The sequence below is a fragment of the Formica exsecta genome, unplaced genomic scaffold (genome assembly GCF_003651465.1).
Source record: "Formica exsecta isolate Colony F162 unplaced genomic scaffold, ASM365146v1 scaffold47, whole genome shotgun sequence".
Lineage (NCBI taxonomy): Eukaryota > Metazoa > Arthropoda > Insecta > Hymenoptera > Formicidae > Formica > Formica exsecta.
The window spans coordinates 1185259-1205120 of NW_021851936.1; the positions used below are offsets into that span (position 1 = coordinate 1185259).

Sequence of the window (19862 nt, forward strand, 5' to 3'; positions counted from 1 at the left end):
ATTTATTCTAAAAATAAAATAATTTGATTATCGAAAGAAATTAAAGAACCGATAAAATGGAAAAATCATAAATATTACAATCTCTTGAATAGAGAAATTAATCTCTATATTTTGCGATAGAATATATAATTGACGGATACTATATAATTAAACTTTAATTTATTGATTTATTATTATAACTAATTAATGAGTTATTAAACGTGTTTTAATAATGCGAAAAATTTTTTTTTTAAATTATATTAAATCAATTTTTATTATTATTTCTTCTTTCTTTTTACAGTTATAAAAGAAGCTAATATATAATACACGTGCCGATAAAAATAAAAATCATCGATATTTTCGACACGATCGTACGCAAAGTAATTTTCCCCGAAATTATCAGCGGCCTTGTCGTCATGTTCCGCGCGTCCCGAAATCCCGCGATTACAGCATTAAATCCACGCGCAATCCCAAATCCGCAACATCCTACTCTTTCCAGACTCAAAGGGTTGCGTCTCCGCTTAATGGAGCCGCGTACGTTCGAGATAAATTGCCGGCGCGGAGAAATCCTTTTCCTGTGCAAACTATTTATCCCGAAGACCGACATGGAAACGTTTTTCGATGGGATGAGAAGTGGCGAGAAGAACGAGAAATGAGCGAGAAGAAAGAGGATAAGAGTGAGGAAAGTACTGCGTGAATGGCGGATTGGTTGAAACACAACTTCAACCTCTTCGCTCACTTCTATTTGCTTGCTTTTTTATCTTAATTCCTCGAGACTCCTCGCAAATCCAATGACTTCAAGATTTACGGATTAAGATTTAGAAAATCTAAAAATTAGAGGATTATACATATATTCGATCCTTAAAATGTCGAATTTTTGAATGGTTAAATTTTTACAATGGTTTAATTTTTATATAATCATACAATTATGCATGTGAATGAGAAATTAAGAAGCAGATTTCCAAAATTGGAAAAAAGGAATGAAAACGGTTCTTTATGTAATATTACAAGAAAAACCTGGGATTCAAGATTAAAGAAGAGAACCGGCATTAAAGCCATTTAAAAAATGCATTTCTAATTTATTTTTTAAAGTGATAAAGTGCATCGCATAATTATCGCGCATTAACTTGAAAAGTGTATTAAAATGAAAGTGCATAAAAATCCGTGTTTGCAGCTAAACTTTTCCTAGTTGTGCCAGTTTCTTTCGCTTCGGCTTTTGATTTCTGATTTGTCCCGTCAACATCTCGTCGCGTACGAGAAACATCTAAAATCGAATAAATATGCAATCAAACACGAACGGAGATTCGCTTTGAACCGTTTTCCCTTTCGGAGAATTTGTCTCTCTTTTTCGTGTTTGTCGCAACTGTTTATTCCCTGCATTTATGGAAGATTGGCGAATCTCAGGCTGCAGGTTGAATAAATACTTGTATATACGACATCTCGGAAATACCGACAGTACCTTCGTCTACGAATTCTTTGACCAATTTAAAATCGCCCGTAACGAAACTTTTTCCGGATATTATATTTCCTAGTTTACAATGTTAAATATCTCAATAAACAGTCTGCGTTAAAGTTTGAGAATAACTAGATCTAAATTTATGCTTTTGTCTCTAAGAAAAAAAAAATTGACTTTAAGCTCAACAGAAAGGAATGCAATTTCACTAATGTTTCTCATATAATGATATTCGTTACAGAGAGAAACGTGGAAATATATAAAGAGAAAGAATGTTTTTCAAAAATAAATGGGCATTATTATATTTGCGTGCGAGGTCGCAATCAAAGAAGAAACCTGCAAAATCCACGCGTAATAAAAGACCTCTAACGAACAACACAGGTCGAAATTCTCCACTTTTCCCACATATATGATGTTCCGACATGATATAAAACTCTCCTGCTCAGTAGGACACCATGGAGCAGGACAAGAATGATATACCAGTGATGCGTAATTTCAGAGAGGGTGGAGATAATGATTAATTACGCCCAAGTGGCTCACTTTTCCCTTCACGCGGTGATCTCATGCACGTACGGATGTCACGCATCTCTTCCGCATGTACGGATTATGGCTCACCTGGTTGAGATGAAGGTTTGCGCGCATTCGTTTCAGATTTCAAACGCTTTGCCACTTCGAACATCGGTAAAGCGTAGGAATTCTAAAACAAATACCACGCTTTGCGCTCGTCCTGGCCTGCGCTCCTCTCTTCGATATCTCGATCTTCTCTCGCGTCGTGTCAGGATACGATTCAACAGACGAATCCTCGCATTGCCAAACTTGACGACGAAGATCCTTGGATCTTCGCACTTTTAAATCTTTCATTTTTTGGACACCTAATTTTTACATTTTTTTTATTTTTAGGATATCTTTATATAATTAGATTTGTAAAATTTTCTAGAATACCAGAGAATTATAAATCCAAGATATCCAGCTAAAGAATCAACACTTTAGCAAATTCTTTCTGTATTATGCCATTGGATGTTCGCGACTTAAAAGTTTATATATTGTTGTAATTTAACAAAGTAGACATTTCCGCCATGGCAAACCTTCCGTGCCGTCATATTTATCTCTTGTCGTAACATCCTGTCACTGCCGTTTGTCGGTTCCCACAGTATTCGCCGCGTATCAAGATAGAGAATGATGACGGTCATTCCCGAAAAAGGAAAATGGACGAGAGGTTGTGGGGGAGTCAGCCGGAAAAGCGGCAACCAGGTTGGAGCGGAATTTCTCAGGCGTCGAGGACGATTTAAGAGAACATCCGGGAAAAATGATCCGCCACAAGCCCAGCAGTTTCGATCTCAAGCTACGATTTGCGACTAATTCAGAAATTCAGAAATCTAGAATTATTATCCTGAAATAGTAATATATTACTATATAATACATAAGTAATAATTCTGAATAATAATACACACAACACACATTTCTAAGTAATAACAAACTTTTTTAAAACTTGTTTACTGTATTTGCGATATAAACGTTTATTATTTTTGCTGTTAGTATTATTAATAATATTATTGTTTTTATACAAATAAGAAAGAATGTTTCAATCGTCTTTCTGAAAATTTTTATAAATCTCCTTATATTTTGATATACATATATTGAATATTTGTACCGCCAATATTATTCAATCTAAATATTAAAATAAAAATGCAGTAATTAAAACATTTAGCATAGTATAAAGGCGACGAATATGTTGTATAAAATGCAACCAAAAAAATTATTGGGTATAAGCTTAAATAAAATTTTAGACATCAGAGCGCCTTAGGGAACATGTGGGGAAAACGATCCGGAAATTTACTCGTCCCGTTCCACCATGGTATTGTTTGTACACGAGTAAGCAATACGACGTGAGACACGTCTCGCCATGAGAAAGGGGTGAATGTAACAGTTGCGGGTTGAATTGATATCTCGTTCTCCCTCTAGCGATAATCTATTTGAGCAGCTCTCTGAAATTCCTTAGATTTCCGTTCGTCCAAGTCGTCGAAATTCTTTTTTCTCGATTCGCATAAATTAAGCGAGCAGATAGATATCGCGCCCGCATACACAAATCTAATAATGCGATTTCAAGGCGAGATAAAGGGTGTGCAAAGGCGCATAAAAGAGCACCGTTCGCGTATACAACGCTCACACAGCCCAGTTTCGTAGCCGCTTTCAGAGATCATGCTAAAATTGGAGATCTCCTTTTCACCTCGCCAACACGGTGAGGTGAGGTGTCTTGGCCTCTTTCCGCGAGAAATTTAATTTCGCCCCGCGTCCGTTCAACCCCCTGCGCGCCATCCCGCGCTACCAGAACTCTACTACCCTCCCTGAATTTTCATCACTACGTGACCAAGTTCTCAATTCTGTGAAAAACGTCAAAAAATTCACGCGGAAGACGAAATTTAAACGGGAGACGCAACAACAAACTTGCGGAAAAAGACGGCGAAATTCACGAAGCGTGATCAAATTCGTGTTCCGAACATAAGATAGGTCGTCCTTCGCTCGTTCATTGATAACCGATGCGACATGACACGATACGCTGGCTACATCCGACCTATTTTATTCAAAATATCTGCAGCGTTTCCTCTTCGTATTATCGCAATACGAAGACGTTCTTGAAGTCAATTGTCCGCGGAGTCGCTCAAGCAAAATAGCCGATATACAATTTACGTTTAAAGATAGGAAAAACTGAGATCAGATTGACCCACATCATGCATTCCAGGGTTTAGTGAATCCATCGTTCTTCCGTCACTCGATAACCGCGTAAGATCCCCTTTCCCGTCCGACCCTTCCCTCGTCCCCTCCTTCCCCTTCCCTTCGCGTTTCCACCCTCATTACGTCATCACTACCAACGCATACGTCAATGTAGACTGCAGGCGCTCTGCAGTTGACTGCCTCGTTATTTCGCGATTTCCTGTTGATCGCCGCTCTACAACATCGCAAGAGATCGATCAAATAGATATATACGAATGGAAGGACACGCGTGTACGTGTGTGTAAATCGATCGTCCTTTTACACACCTGTGTATATGTTTATATGTGCGAACAGGACTTTTATCATACACTTTTATCGCTATCGTTAAAATGCAACGCTCAACAATCGATAATCTAAATCGATTTGTAGCTTAGCATGTTAACGCTATTTCAGTGCACGATTCCATTAATCGCGTTCTATCTATCGGAAAGGGTAGCAGTAGAATGAAATTTGAAATATAAATTGCCCTATATTTTCTGTAGGAGAAACCTACTTATCCTCATTTCGGTAGAAACCATTTCACGAAAATACAAGATGTCCCAGACTTACCAAGTCCTCTTTTATCTACAAGTTCTTTCATCAATTTGTAGAGCTGATTTTTCCTTGATAAATGGAAAAGCTATATAACACATACATACACACACACGCTTCAAGATGTTCAGTCTTCAAAAAAAAACATCGATTCTAGATTGGTCAAAGAACTTATAGGTGAAAGATGACTCAATAGATAGGGCATTCTTTATAAATCGACAAAATGTCACATCAATAATTAAGTTTTTCTTTCTGTCTTTTTCTTTTCTTTCACTTTATAAATCTTACATATTTAAAAAAAAATATTAGGAAAAACTTGCATATGTTAAAAGATGATTTACTAAATTATATACTACATTATTGGACAAGAAATATTAAAACATTACAAGTTATAGAAAACCAAAGACGAGCGTGAATCGTAGGTTAATAGTACAGGAAGATATACTCAGACTGGGGGAATGAGTTAAACGAGTAGATACGTAGGCATAGTGCTCGAATGAATGGGCGTTTAATCGCTCTAGAGACTATATATCTGCACTATGCAATCATCTACTATGCCAGCTCCCGTAGAACTTCTATAGTTCTTCAGTACTCACTGTTGCGCTAATCATCATTATATATTACAAGTATTATTATTTCGGTTATTATACAAAATACCTCTATCTGTCATAAAAGGGAGCAATCGTTTGTTTGAAGTATTCTGTACGTACAATCAAGTTCTTAAAGCATTTTATCTTCAACTTTTGAAATCTTATCATTGATTAGCGATAAATTTCACATTAAATTCGTGCGCATTATTTCGATTTTTCGAAGAGCTGTCGTCCTATTTCGTCGAGCTGCAAAATCGGCCGCGGATTCACGTATTAAAAGCCAATAAGTTAGAACTGGCACGTTGCCATTTCAATCTCGTGGGTCTTGCTCGAGGAAACTCGTCGACAAGCCGTCTTCCCGTTTTACGTCCTTGATTAATTGCAGGATACAAGTTGATTGATTTCGCGTATAACGGGTAAACAAAATATTCGTCGGCTACAACCCCTTCGTTATAGCCGATGTCATTTTCTGTTTCTCTCTCTCGAGAGATTTTAAACGATTTTTAGAAAAAAAAAAAAAATATATGAATATATTTAACACTACAATTAATTATTGTAAAAACAGCCAATTTTTGTTTAAATTATCTAACAGTATTTTAGTTGAGAATAATTTTTTAAATTGCGATTATATTATTTTTATACTCTCATTTATTCCTGTATATTATATGCGTTTTCATGTCTGCAAAGTACTGGCGACAAGAGAATACATTAGAGGATGTAATATCAGTTACAAATGTATTTTGCAACGATAAATATCATGTAACATGCAACTACTTGTGAATGTTTCATAAATGCTTATACTAGAGTTTATAGCTACAGCTTGAACACATTTTATGATTATGGAAATATCTAGTAAATATAAACGCGTATCTTCCCGGAAGTGTGTCACGTTTACGGCTCCTTCGAACAATTTGATATCGATCTTTCCTTAACGAAAATATGATTAGGCGCCATCTTGCTACGCAAACTTGTGCAGTTTTCGCGTTAGCTGACTTTATAACTAAGCTCCAAATGAAAATTTTTATTGAAGTAAGTTTCCTCGAAATTAACTTAAAAGTAAAATTTCGTTTTCTCGTTATAATTTTTTTTTATTTTAACTAAATTTAAACATAGCCCAAGTAAGCTAGTTGGCACAAAATAAAGTAAAAACGTTGTTTTTTTTAGTCCATATTCTACTCTTCTTTCAATCACATGAGAAGAGCGTTAAAATGTCATTAAAATCTTTATTGGTGACTCATGACAAACCATATATATTTTTGAAAGCGATCTTTAAGAAGCTTATAAATATTTTATGGCTGTCACGCTGAAACTCCACGGTTCTTAAAGATATTTTGCAGAAATAACTGTAGCTGATATCCTGAGAGTAGCATTTAACAAAATCAAAAACATTTCACAAACATACGATACAAATAAATAAATCGGATCGCTCGACATCAATGTGTAACTTCAAGAATCTATTATTTTTTATCGAAAATTCTATCCGTGGGAGTGATAAAATTATCCGAGAATAATTTTTGAAACATTTCGCGGAATTGCGCCCTTTTAACATTGCGCGACAGAAATATCCGGCTATTAAGGAACGCATCGCCATTATCGTCGTCGTTGTCGTTGGGAAAATTGACGGCGCGATAAGCCGCCGCGATGCGATGATGCATGTGCAAAGCGCACATTCGCATGCTCCGCGGTTTTACGCGGCGATGAGCGGCGACGGCGACATGCAAAGTGAGCGAGCGAGCGAGTGTAATTCCACGCTATAACATTATGAATAATGCAGCGGCGGGATTTGAAGCTCGACGGAAATGTACGTAACGATTACGCGCATTCCGACGCCCGGCGTCGCGTTTTCCCGCGGCCGTTCCGTGAAAATCCGCGGCGTACCGTATGCACGGTCATAAGCACCGTCGTTCCGCTGATCTATATTCGCATTTTCCGCCGCCGGCAAATACCAGAATGCGCGAATCTGCGGAATTTACGAGGAGCTGCCACGCGCGGTCAGCGGTTTTTATTACGTACGAGTTAGCGAAATTAATAAGACGCTTCTTGTAACACGCCTGATAATTGTATCGCGTATTGTTATCGTACTGGATTTTACATGAATTAACACATGTTGATTTACATGAATTATATTCGAGTAATTTTTTATAAAATTAAACATTATAAATAAATTAAAAAATATATTTAAACTAGATATTAATGCACATAAACGCATGCTTTATTTATTGCAACGGAAAGTATTTTTTTTGTTATTTATCGCTTACAGTTTATATTCACTCACATTATATTTTACGCTAATATTATTTGCATTTTCCTGTTGTATAAAAAGAATTATATGTGTAACAAGAGAAAGTGCATGTATAACGAATCGTGCATGACAGCGATAAAGAATCGTCGACACTGAGCAAACATGCGCCACACACGAAGATACATATATTTATAATTAATAGGAAAATTAGAAGATATAAAGAGTCTATAAGAAGGAAATATAATAAAAGATGTAACTCTCGAAATATTAGGATGCTGATGTTTCTAAAAGATCTGTGAGAGAGATTAAGATTTAACGCAAAGACTCAAGGATCCAAGTACTCGAGAATATTAAGATTCATGGATCCAAGAAATTAAGAATGTCAAAATTCAAAGATTTAAAAAATAAAAAATGTATTCTTTTTATGGATGCAAAAAATTAAAAATTTCTTCCAGATTCGAGGATCTAAGAAATCCAGAACGTAAAGATTCAAGAACTCGACAAGTTGAGAGTGTAAGAATTTAACTCGATAATTTAAGAGGTCGAGGATTGCAACCCGATGGGGTACTCATCCTTGTTCAAGGATGCAGAGAGCTAGCGAGTTCTCTCTCTCGTTCTTTCTCTCTCTCTCTCTCTCTCTCTCTCTCTCTCTCTCTCTCTCTCTCTCCATATTCTACTCTTCTTTCAATCACATGAGAAGAGCGTTAAAATGTCATTAAAATCTTTATTGGTGACTCATGACAAACCATATATATTTTTGAAAGCGATCTTTAAGAAGCTTATAAATATTTTATGGCTGTCACGCTGAAACTCCACGGTTCTTAAAGATATTTTGCAGAAATAACTGTAGCTGATATCCTGAGAGTAGCATTTAACAAAATCAAAAACATTTCACAAACATACGATACAAATAAATAAATCGGATCGCTCGACATCAATGTGTAACTTCAAGAATCTATTATTTTTTATCGAAAATTCTATCCGTGGGAGTGATAAAATTATCCGAGAATAATTTTTGAAACATTTCGCGGAATTGCGCCCTTTTAACATTGCGCGACAGAAATATCCGGCTATTAAGGAACGCATCGCCATTATCGTCGTCGTTGTCGTTGGGAAAATTGACGGCGCGATAAGCCGCCGCGATGCGATGATGCATGTGCAAAGCGCACATTCGCATGCTCCGCGGTTTTACGCGGCGATGAGCGGCGACGGCGACATGCAAAGTGAGCGAGCGAGCGAGTGTAATTCCACGCTATAACATTATGAATAATGCAGCGGCGGGATTTGAAGCTCGACGGAAATGTACGTAACGATTACGCGCATTCCGACGCCCGGCGTCGCGTTTTCCCGCGGCCGTTCCGTGAAAATCCGCGGCGTACCGTATGCACGGTCATAAGCACCGTCGTTCCGCTGATCTATATTCGCATTTTCCGCCGCCGGCAAATACCAGAATGCGCGAATCTGCGGAATTTACGAGGAGCTGCCACGCGCGGTCAGCGGTTTTTATTACGTACGAGTTAGCGAAATTAATAAGACGCTTCTTGTAACACGCCTGATAATTGTATCGCGTATTGTTATCGTACTGGATTTTACATGAATTAACACATGTTGATTTACATGAATTATATTCGAGTAATTTTTTATAAAATTAAACATTATAAATAAATTAAAAAATATATTTAAACTAGATATTAATGCACATAAACGCATGCTTTATTTATTGCAACGGAAAGTATTTTTTTTGTTATTTATCGCTTACAGTTTATATTCACTCACATTATATTTTACGCTAATATTATTTGCATTTTCCTGTTGTATAAAAAGAATTATATGTGTAACAAGAGAAAGTGCATGTATAACGAATCGTGCATGACAGCGATAAAGAATCGTCGACACTGAGCAAACATGCGCCACACACGAAGATACATATATTTATAATTAATAGGAAAATTAGAAGATATAAAGAGTCTATAAGAAGGAAATATAATAAAAGATGTAACTCTCGAAATATTAGGATGCTGATGTTTCTAAAAGATCTGTGAGAGAGATTAAGATTTAACGCAAAGACTCAAGGATCCAAGTACTCGAGAATATTAAGATTCATGGATCCAAGAAATTAAGAATGTCAAAATTCAAAGATTTAAAAAATAAAAAATGTATTCTTTTTATGGATGCAAAAAATTAAAAATTTCTTCCAGATTCGAGGATCTAAGAAATCCAGAACGTAAAGATTCAAGAACTCGACAAGTTGAGAGTGTAAGAATTTAACTCGATAATTTAAGAGGTCGAGGATTGCAACCCGATGGGGTACTCATCCTTGTTCAAGGATGCAGAGAGCTAGCGAGTTCTCTCTCTCGTTCTCTCTCTCTCTCTCTCTCTCTCTCTCTCTCTCTCTCTCTCTCTCTCTCTCTCTCTCTATCCTTTTCTGTTGCTCTCTCTCTCTCTCTCTCTCTCTCTCTCTCTCTCTCTCTCTCTCTCTCTCTCTCTCTCTCTCTCTCTCTCTCTCTCTCTCTCTCTCTCTCTCTCTCTCTCTCTCTCTCTCTCTCTCTCTCTCTCTCTCTCTCTCTCTCTCTCTCTCTCTCTCTCTCTCTCTCTCTCTCTCTCTCTCTCTCTCTCTCTCTCTCTCTCTCTCTCTCTCTCTCTCTCTCTCTCTCTCTCTCTCTCTCTCTCTCTCTCTCTCTCTCTCTCTCTCTCTCTCTCTCTCTCTCTCTCTCTCTCTCTCTCTCTCTCTCTCTCTCTCTCTCTCTCTCTCTCTCTCTCTCTCTCTCTCTCTCTCTCTCTCTCTCTCTCTCTCTCTCTCTCTCTCTCTCTCTCTCTCTCTCTCTCTCTCTCTCTCTCTCTCTCTCTCTCTCTCTCTCTCTCTCTCTCTCTCTCTCTCTCTCTCTCTCTCTCTCTCTCTCTCTCTCTCTCTCTCTCTCTCTCTCTCTCTCTCTCTCTCTCTCTCTCTCTCTCTCTCTCTCTCTCTCTCTCTCTCTCTCTCTCTCTCTCTCTCTCTCTTTCTCTCTCTGCAGTATCCTGGGAACGGCGAAGACTCGATCGAGCGGTCCTTTCGGTTCCTTAGATTTTAATGTGAAATTCTCGAATATTCTGAAAGCTTCCAATTTCTAGATTTTTAAATTATTACATTTTGCAATTTTTTAAATTTATATTTTTTGCGCGATCAAAATATTTTACGTTTTTAATTTTATAACTTTATCGAAGATCAAGTTACGTACATCCTAGATCTTTGATTTTGTTAAATACTTTGGCATACTTTAATATTAAATTAAATTTTAAATTGCTTTATAATCTTTAAATCCTGGCGTTTGTAAATTCCACACGGATTTCCTTCACTGGAGATTAATCTAATCTCTAGATTAAATTATTTAAATCCTACATTCTCTGGATTTCTCGAATTCTGAGATTTCCAACCAACACGACATCATAGATTCTTTGACGTTAAAAGCAAACGATGTTCTTCGATCCCAGGGGGAATCTGTAATTTAATGAATCGAAGATCAAAACAACTTTGGATTCAAGAAACATAAAACTTTATGTATCCAGCACTAAAAGAACCTCTTAGACACTTAAAGTTTAAGAAATTGCCGATCGAAAAACTTGAATTAATTAGAAAAGTTTCGAATCTATAAATTTTATAAATTTAAAAAATTAGAAATTTAGAAGAAAATGAAACAAAAATGAAACAAAAATAACAAAATTATCTAATTATATAATTTAAAAATGAGTTTTCGAGAACTAAACAAACAATACGCTACTTGATATGATTGCACTCGGCTAGATAAATGTGGTAATTCGATGAATAATTTGCGCTCGCGTCTAATTATAAACCAGACTGTTATCCGTTCACACTACAAATTATTACAGCAAAATTATTCGAGTTCACCAGGTAGACATGGTTAGTCAATAAATAATATGGACCAGTGCTCACTTAAATGTTAAATTAATTTAAATAAAGTTGTTGTTTTTTATGTAGATAATTCCAATTATTTGCATAGAATGACAATCGAAAAATTTTAAATATTTCTCGAACTCGTAGACGCCTTAAATCCAATTTTCCTTTCGTGGGTGCTACCTCCTTAAGACTATTAAGCAGATAGAGTGGCCAAGCAAGGTGCGCAAGCAGGTGCAATACCTCCATAACGATCAGCGCTTTACACCCATTCATTCAAGCAGCCATCCGTACAGAGAATCGCAATTTCTAGTTAGTCCGATAAATAATTTCTACCATCTTATGTCAAATTACACGACTCGGATCACATTATCTTTCACGAAATAGGTGCATCCAGTTTTTTCGACAAACATGATGGCTTAGTTAAAAATTTGAACCAATTAAAAACCCGAATTTTATTTATCGAATTATGATTTCTCTGGACCGATATCTCGGATTGATTACACCAGACAAGCAAGCGAACAGAAGAGATAAACTAAGGCAGGCAGGTAAGCAGGCAGGCATTACCTCGCTTGGATGTGGTGTCGGCTAAGCTGCTAATAAATCCACGTACGGCAATCACGAGAACAAAGAGTCCACAGTGTAGCCAGAACATGTTTACGTCTTAACAACATTGTTTAATTCCATATTACATGACGCTCGTGAAACACTGCGACGATGGCGGATGCTGCGATCCCGACGGGTTTTACAGGATTACTCATTACTACGCGCATAGTCACCGACATCTATCACCTTTTTGCTCATCAGACGCGGCACGCGGAGCGGAGCCGAGCGGAGCCGAGCGAATCGGAGCGTGATGGAGCTGTATCGAAGCGGATCACGGAGACGATCCTCCCGATGATAGTATACTATCGATCTCGTGTACCGATCTTTGGGATACGCGCGCCCGCGCGAGCGATTGTGTATGTACGGCGACGAAAAAAACGACAGAAAAACAGCGAGACGAACACGTCGCGCGAGCGGAGCGTAGCCGAGCGAAGCGAAGCGGAGCGGAGCGGAGCGGATCTCTCTTACTCTGCCTCTCTCTCCCTTTCTGTCCCTCTCTCTCTCTCTGACCGTCTTTCTTTCAGTATTAGTCAATCAGTCTCTCTTTCTCTCTCTCTCTCTCTCTCTCTCTCTCTCCCTCGTTTTATTTCTCCTCAAATCATTTTCCGAGGGCTTCCTTCCGGGGTTTTCGAGCCACGGGCACCGTCGACCGACAACGAGGAGACCGAGCCACGAAGGGAGAGCACACTATTTTCCGGCGACTTCTTCCTCTCAAACCCGGAGCGGATTGCGGCCCTGCTACTCTCGCGCGCGCGCGGCCAGAAGAGAGGAAACTGCCCGGACCGAATCACGCCTCGGCTGCCATCTTCTACCTACGCCGGGAGTCTGGAGTATGAAAATATTCTCCGCTCCCTCTCTCCCGGTTCTCCTCCTCGCACTCTACCTCTCCCCCCGATCCTCTTCCATATCTCTCCCTCTACCTGCTCGCTTCCACAACCCCCACACAACCCTCCGCGGCTCGTTCGCTCGCTCTAGAGCGCTCGCTACACCAGCGGTCTTCCTTCTTCTTGCGCGCGCGCACCCCCGCGCAGCGCATCACCGGCAGCTTTGGACCACCACTTCCTCTTATCGATTCCTGCGCCATTCCGCCTGCCGTCATTCCTGTCAAATCAATAACTCGCGCTGGCCGCGCCGGCGGCTTCCTCGCTACGACCGCGGGGGCAGAAGCGGCATCGAGATACGAAAACCCCCTCTGGCTGGGATAGCGCACAGGGCAGGAGAGAGAGAACGAACCCTGGACCAGGTGGCGGGAGTTGCCACGGAGCATCAACCGCCAGGAGATGGTGATCCTACCGTTGACTGTATCCTATAGTACGAAGAGTCGCGGAAAGTGCTGACGTGGATGCGAAGAGAGAGGGTTTCAGATGAATGGTGAATACATGGGGAATAGGAGAAGAGGGACGAAGCTGGGATGTATCTCAGAATCAAGTACTCAGTGGAACGCAAAGTTGGAAACGAAGGACTAAGAAGCTTACTTCGTGTCTTGATTCCGCGGATTCTAAATTTTGCATAAAGCCTGGTTTTTTTTTTAGCCTTGCATAATTCTCAGCAACGGAGAAAAATAAAGAAAGAGATAAATAGATAAATAAAAAGAAAGAAAATGGGATACAGTAGAAATATAGTACTTTTAAATTTAGTCATCTAAGAGATATTATATAGAGGATTAAAATTGTAATTAATAAAGTAGAAAAAAATTAGACCGAATACAAAAGTATTACAGATGCACAAGTACATTAAAACAAAGGCGAATTAATAATCGAAGTATCAATCATAGAAACTTCATCTCCAGTTTCGCTTGGCAGAAATGAAGAAAATGCATACGTAAGCTACTAATTGATAGTGCGATCATTAGCGTCAATCAAACAAGTGAACTGGAAAGGAAAGGGAAAGGGAAGGAGGGTGAGAGAGAGAGAAAGAGAAAAGGGGGATAAAGCTGGATTAGGTGACGATAGTTGGAATGGAGCATGAGATATTGGAGATGGTGGATCAGGTGGAGATTGTGGAACGAAGAGTAGAGGAATTATTGAAGTGTAGTAGTAATGGTATGCGAAGAGCGTTTGAGATTGCTCTGAGTAAGAGGAGATCTGCGGATGCTGTAGGTACGAAGTAGCTGGAATGAAAAGAATTAGGGACTTGTGAACCAGAGTAAGGTTTCAAAAATTCTTGGAACGTGAGACGCTAGATAGGCGAACGCTAAATAATTTAAGATCTGTAGAACCTAGAATTTAAGGAATCCTGATCCCGAGGTAGTTGCTTTGCAACAAATATGAGAGTTAGAGAACTCTGGAGTGCGAGGAATATATAAAAAGTTTCTAAAATTCAAGAAAACTGGAAAAATTTATACGTTACAATATATCTAATATTCAAGGAAGATAAAAGATTTAAAAATTTATATTTGAAGAAATTCTCTGTTATTCAAGGAGAAGTTAGAACGTAAATTCAGAGAATATGCTAAATTTAGAAAATCTAGAAAATCTCTAATTTACTCGAAATTTATTCGAACTTACTAATTTTAATTGCAATAATTAGTTTGCTGCTTTCTATCATTTATTATTCTTTTAGCACGCAAGGATAAACTTACTATTTTCTTCAGAATTTGATTCAATTATTGTTGTTTGCGTGACTCGGATTCCTGAGAGATTTAACAGCAATAGAATCTTCTTACCTGTTGGTTAATCTTACAGCAGACTGTCGTATGTCTTTGTCTTGATGTCTCATTTCTAAATTTAAATGCATAATAGCTTGCACAGCTTGCAAAAACAATCTGTCATTTATAGCTGACCCAGCTGTTTTATGTTCAGGAATTTCTTCGAAGATCATAATACGAATTCTGTCTATCCTTACCTCCGATGGGGTAACTCAATAAACATTTCAAGACTTTCTAATGTATAAATTATTATAAATTAATAAAAATATTTAAAAAATGCAAACCGAAGAAGATAGAAGTCTTTAGAAATCTAAAAATATATATAAAATATGTGATGAAAGCGTAATTCACTAAAGAATTTATGATAAAAAATTTCAGAACCCGAAAATAATAATAGTAAAGTTAGTAACTAAAAATTTAAAATTTTTAGAAAATTGGAGTAATTGTGAATTATTATACAATTTCTAATTTTTTATCTCTGAAGAAGAAAAAAACCAAATTTTTTTCGAGTTTGTACTAGCAAAACATATATAATTCGCGTCACTATGAAAGACGATAGAATAACAGCGACACGTGCCGAAACTATTTTGTAACAAGTGTAATAATCGATTTTGGTTCATACGAGAAATGGGAAGTCAACATGACGAGGCACGTGAGAGATTCATTCACGTGTTGGTCTAAATATAGGTCGCCGCGTAGGCTGCACTGCAGACGATTCGGCTGACGATTATTTATTTTTGACAAACAGCGTGAGTGCAGCATAGTACTATATTTTTTACATTTGACATAGATTTTACTAAAAATCCCATCAAAAAAAAAATTTTTGTTAGAAAATATATCATAGAAATAAGAAAATTATTATTTAAACAATTTATTATAAAAAAATTATTTAATTCTTTTATATATATTTAATGTATTAATTTATATGTACACACTGTAAACATAACTGTCTAACATGTGTTAAATTTTAACTGTAAAAAATGATTTGTTTCTTTATATTTTGTAAAGATAGGTGCATGCATAGCATAAACAACTAAGAATTAGATAGGAAGATTGTACTAAATAATTTTTGTGAGTATTTAAATAAATATGATAGATTAATGTAATATATGTACATATTAAAAAACAATAATTATGCAACAAAAGTGATTATCTGCGTAAATTAATTTCTAACAAGAACAATTTTACAAATATTGAACATAAAATAATAACTATTTTTGAATAATAGAAAAGATTTCAAACGGCCTAATCTCCGCCTCCTCACTTTGTTCCATCTATTCATTTATTTGTTTATTTATTTATTTACGTATGGTAGGTACATTTCGGCTGTATATTAATCCGTCGAGAGAAATAAATTCGTGTTCGCAGCGGAACTCATTCGCCGCGCGCAGAATTCGCCGTCGCGTTTTCTGCGGCGAGGGAGGAAAAGATAATGGAGCAAAACACTTTTGCGCCACGGAAAATGAAATCGACGTATAGTGTGAAATTTTATCAATCCGGGAGAACAAAAATACTTTATCTAACTGCGTCTAAATATTGATAGAAAAAATGTTTACCATATTGACTTCGTAATTATTATATAAATAATTGTGGTACATATATATTGTATATATAGTTTCGAGTTTTTTTAAAAACACATGTAAGAATTTAAAATTTTATTATATATATTTTAATAGATCTACAGAAAAGGATCTTAAAGTTCAGAATGCGGAAATAATTAGAATTTCATCTTTTTTTATATTTCACCGCTTCAATATCAATCTCAACACGAGATTCTGATTTGTGGAAACACACCTATTAAAAAGTTAATTAGTTATACAAATTACACACAAAAACAACTAATTTAATATTAAAAATTTCATTGTTTTATAATTCAGAGTATACATATACATAACAAAATTATATGTTTTTTTGCATTGAAGAAAAAACTTATATATAACTTATTTTTTATTTTTTGAAAAAGAAAACTTATATATAACTTATTTTTATTTTTTTATATTCAAGAATTTTTATGCAATTTATATTTTTCAAATATATATATAAATTTTAAATTAATATATATTTAAATTATATAATCTTGAAATAAGAGAAAATGCAGATAGGTGAAATATCTTTGTTCTCTTCGATAGTTTGGGCAAAAATTTCATACCGTGCGACGGCGATAAACATGCGCGTCAGCCACCGAAACAAACAATTGTAATCTCACGTCATTGTAAAGTGGCAGTCGTGTAAAAACATCTCTCTAACATTAAGTAACTTTATAAGCTCGACGTCAGCGCGGAACATTCCTCTTCAACAATCGAGCAATCTCTCCCGGCATTATCCTGCGACTTCTTTATACTGATCCTTTTAATAAACGCATCGATTATACATTGGTTATGATGGAAGGGTTAACCCTTCCTGCGCCTGGCACGAAGTAGGGCCTGTCGGACCCCACAAAATTTATATAACGATAAACGTTTACAGGATGAAAAATATCACTTTCATCTTGTTTTGTAGTCTTGATTTACCTATTTTTGAGTGAAAAAAATAGGACTACACATCTTAAGCTACAAATGGCATGAAATCTGATCATAGTTCCAAGTATCCAAGAAAGAACGCCATTATACATATGCCCAGAAAGGGTTAACGAGGAATGTCTGATTATTGATGATGTTCACATCAGAAATCATTTTGCACCGCCTTTTTGTTGGTGAATTTTTTTACCAACGATTGTTGGCGACAGTTCGGATATATGTAACTCGAATATATTTAAAAAAAAATAAAATAAAATAAAATTTTCGGAGGAATTTTCAGAGGATTTTCAGAGGATTTAAGGGGAATGATATAAAAATCCAAGAAGGGATTGGCAACCCTGGATTTATAAGTCTAATAATCCAATCGTCTGCGAGAATCTAAAGAGTTGACAAAGAATAAAAAATTGTGTCGGTATTTTTATTAGTCGCAAATTTGTTTAGACATTATTTTGCAAGAAAATTCACGAACAAAGTGGTGCAAAAATTCGCTCATGGGAAAATCGCACAGGATAATGCGATTGTCGCTATTGTGCATCGAACTCATATTATATCTATATATATATATATATATATATATACACATATATATATGTATATATGTATATGACGTATGTATTGTGTGTGTGACTTATACACTTGGCAATTATAGATTCTCGTGGATAATTATGGTATTATACGGTCTTTATTATTTACATGCTTGCTGCACACTTGTCAGACACGCACACGCACACTTTCACGCACGCGCGATTATATGAATTGTATATATATGTATATACATAGACACATGTGGTCTACGTGTGTTCTTGCTGTGGATATATGTTATGCATTTATGTATATATACACATATTATACTCCGTAACGCGATAAAACGTTAAAAAAGTCGTCATCGTCAGTACATTAGTTCTCTCTTTTTCTTTCATCATTAATGCTTAAAAAACCCTTAATTTGCACTACTTGTTTTATGTTTCGTTTTCGACAGTGCACTGTAGGATTGCAAATCATGATTAGTTTATATTATATAGTTTATATTATGTATAAATATGCATGGTATGCGAAGAAAGCACTCGCGCCATACTTCATCTTAAAAGATATAGTTTTAATTAAGCGCTGTAAACTTATTCTGTAATTATGTAATAGTGTATTTGTATTATGTGAAGTTGCATAAGTATAATAACTTAGCATTTAATTAAGTGAATATTTAAATAATTCCAAAGTTTCTGTAATTTAAATATGTACATATTTTAACAATAAATAATCTAGGATTTAGAAGATTTAGAATTACAAGGAAAATTTTATCATCCGAGAGATCCATAGAATTTAAAAGAAATAAAATTTTATAATTTAATATGAAAAAATTTATTATATATATTATATTTATAATAAATCTTTATACTTATGCTGATGAATAATTTTGTTTGCCACATAATATAAATACACGATGAAAAGAGTATAATATAATATTCACATAATAAAACCATGATGATGTGCGAGTGCTTTCTTGGCATATTGTATACGTGTATATAGGGCAACGCGTGCCTCTCGCGAGGGAAGACTCCTCCTAAGTACCTCGTCCTGAATAAATCTCGCAGGAATCCCCATCTTTTGATTTACTCCCCTGCTTCATTGTTTCGAATCTTACCTCCATAAGTTAACGTAATTAATTAATTACTTCATTTATCCATTAATACGAGCTAATAATCGCTACGCGACAAGAGATGCTAAATGTACTTCGCGATCGATACGAATATTTATACAGAATGCTCCGAAAGTTTTGCGCGACAATAATTGATTTCTCGCGACAAAAATTAATGTCTCGCAACATATATCTTACTTGAAAAAAGAATTTTATTCTATTTGAGTCAAAATCAATTTAAAATCATATAAGATTTATGGAATCCGTGAATTCATGAATTAATATTTAAATAGATATTTTGAAAAATGTCGTATTCGAAAAGCGTTTAAAAGAAACGCTGAAACATATTCAAAACATAAGTATTCTTAAGAATTTATATAGGATTATACAAGAGGGCATTTATAGTGGGAAAGATTGTCGTCGCGAAGATAAAATACTAGCACCGAGTACTCTTGACACGCGTTTGGCACATACTTTTGGAACGCTCTGTATAGAGTTTCTTTTCTGCTACATCGAGTAGTTGCTATGTTTTTTCTCCTTTTAAAAGTAGTTAGAGGTTATTGTAATGTGGTCATGCAGATACATAGAGGTAATCATAATGCGAGGTTGCTTACGCTAGATCTCTCCCTTACGTTGATCGTCAGTTGCTTGCTGTAGATCGATCAATCGATAGATCGAGGAAAAGTCGCGCTATTATGCGTTATGCGTAAAATGACACAAAAATTGCAACAATATTTTAGGCAACAAATCACGTAAACAAGGATAACATAAACAAGAATGTTGCAAATATTCTTGTAAAATAAAGCTCTTCTCCGACATTAATAATATTTTATACGATCAGAAACATTTGAAAAAGTGTGTATTATAAATAACATAAATTACTCAATAATATATAAAAATTATGCATAGTATAAATATTATCAGAATTATAAGATCAGGATTTGAAGATCTGATATGAAATTAGGGTTGCAGAAAAATTTAAGAAAAATTCAAGAATCTATGAA

At 36.1% G+C, this 19862-nt stretch overlaps 1 protein-coding gene across 19 annotated transcripts in view; it reads right to left on the bottom strand.

Annotated features, from left to right (window-relative positions):
* Positions 1-12909, bottom strand: part of LOC115241149 (disintegrin and metalloproteinase domain-containing protein 11) — a 45745-nt gene extending 32836 nt beyond the window's left edge. For 17 of the 19 annotated variants that reach the window (XM_029816741.1, XM_029816744.1, XM_029816731.1 and 14 more), the window contains exon 1: positions 12024-12907. In XM_029816741.1, coding sequence (XP_029672601.1) covers positions 12024-12111 — 88 coding nt within the window. In that variant the 5' untranslated portion in view covers positions 12112-12907. Of the gene's footprint in view, positions 1-12023 lie in introns of all 19 variants that reach the window. The other 2 variants (XM_029816750.1, XM_029816748.1) reach the window with 2 other exon arrangements.
* Positions 12910-19862: the final 6953 nt, after the last annotated feature.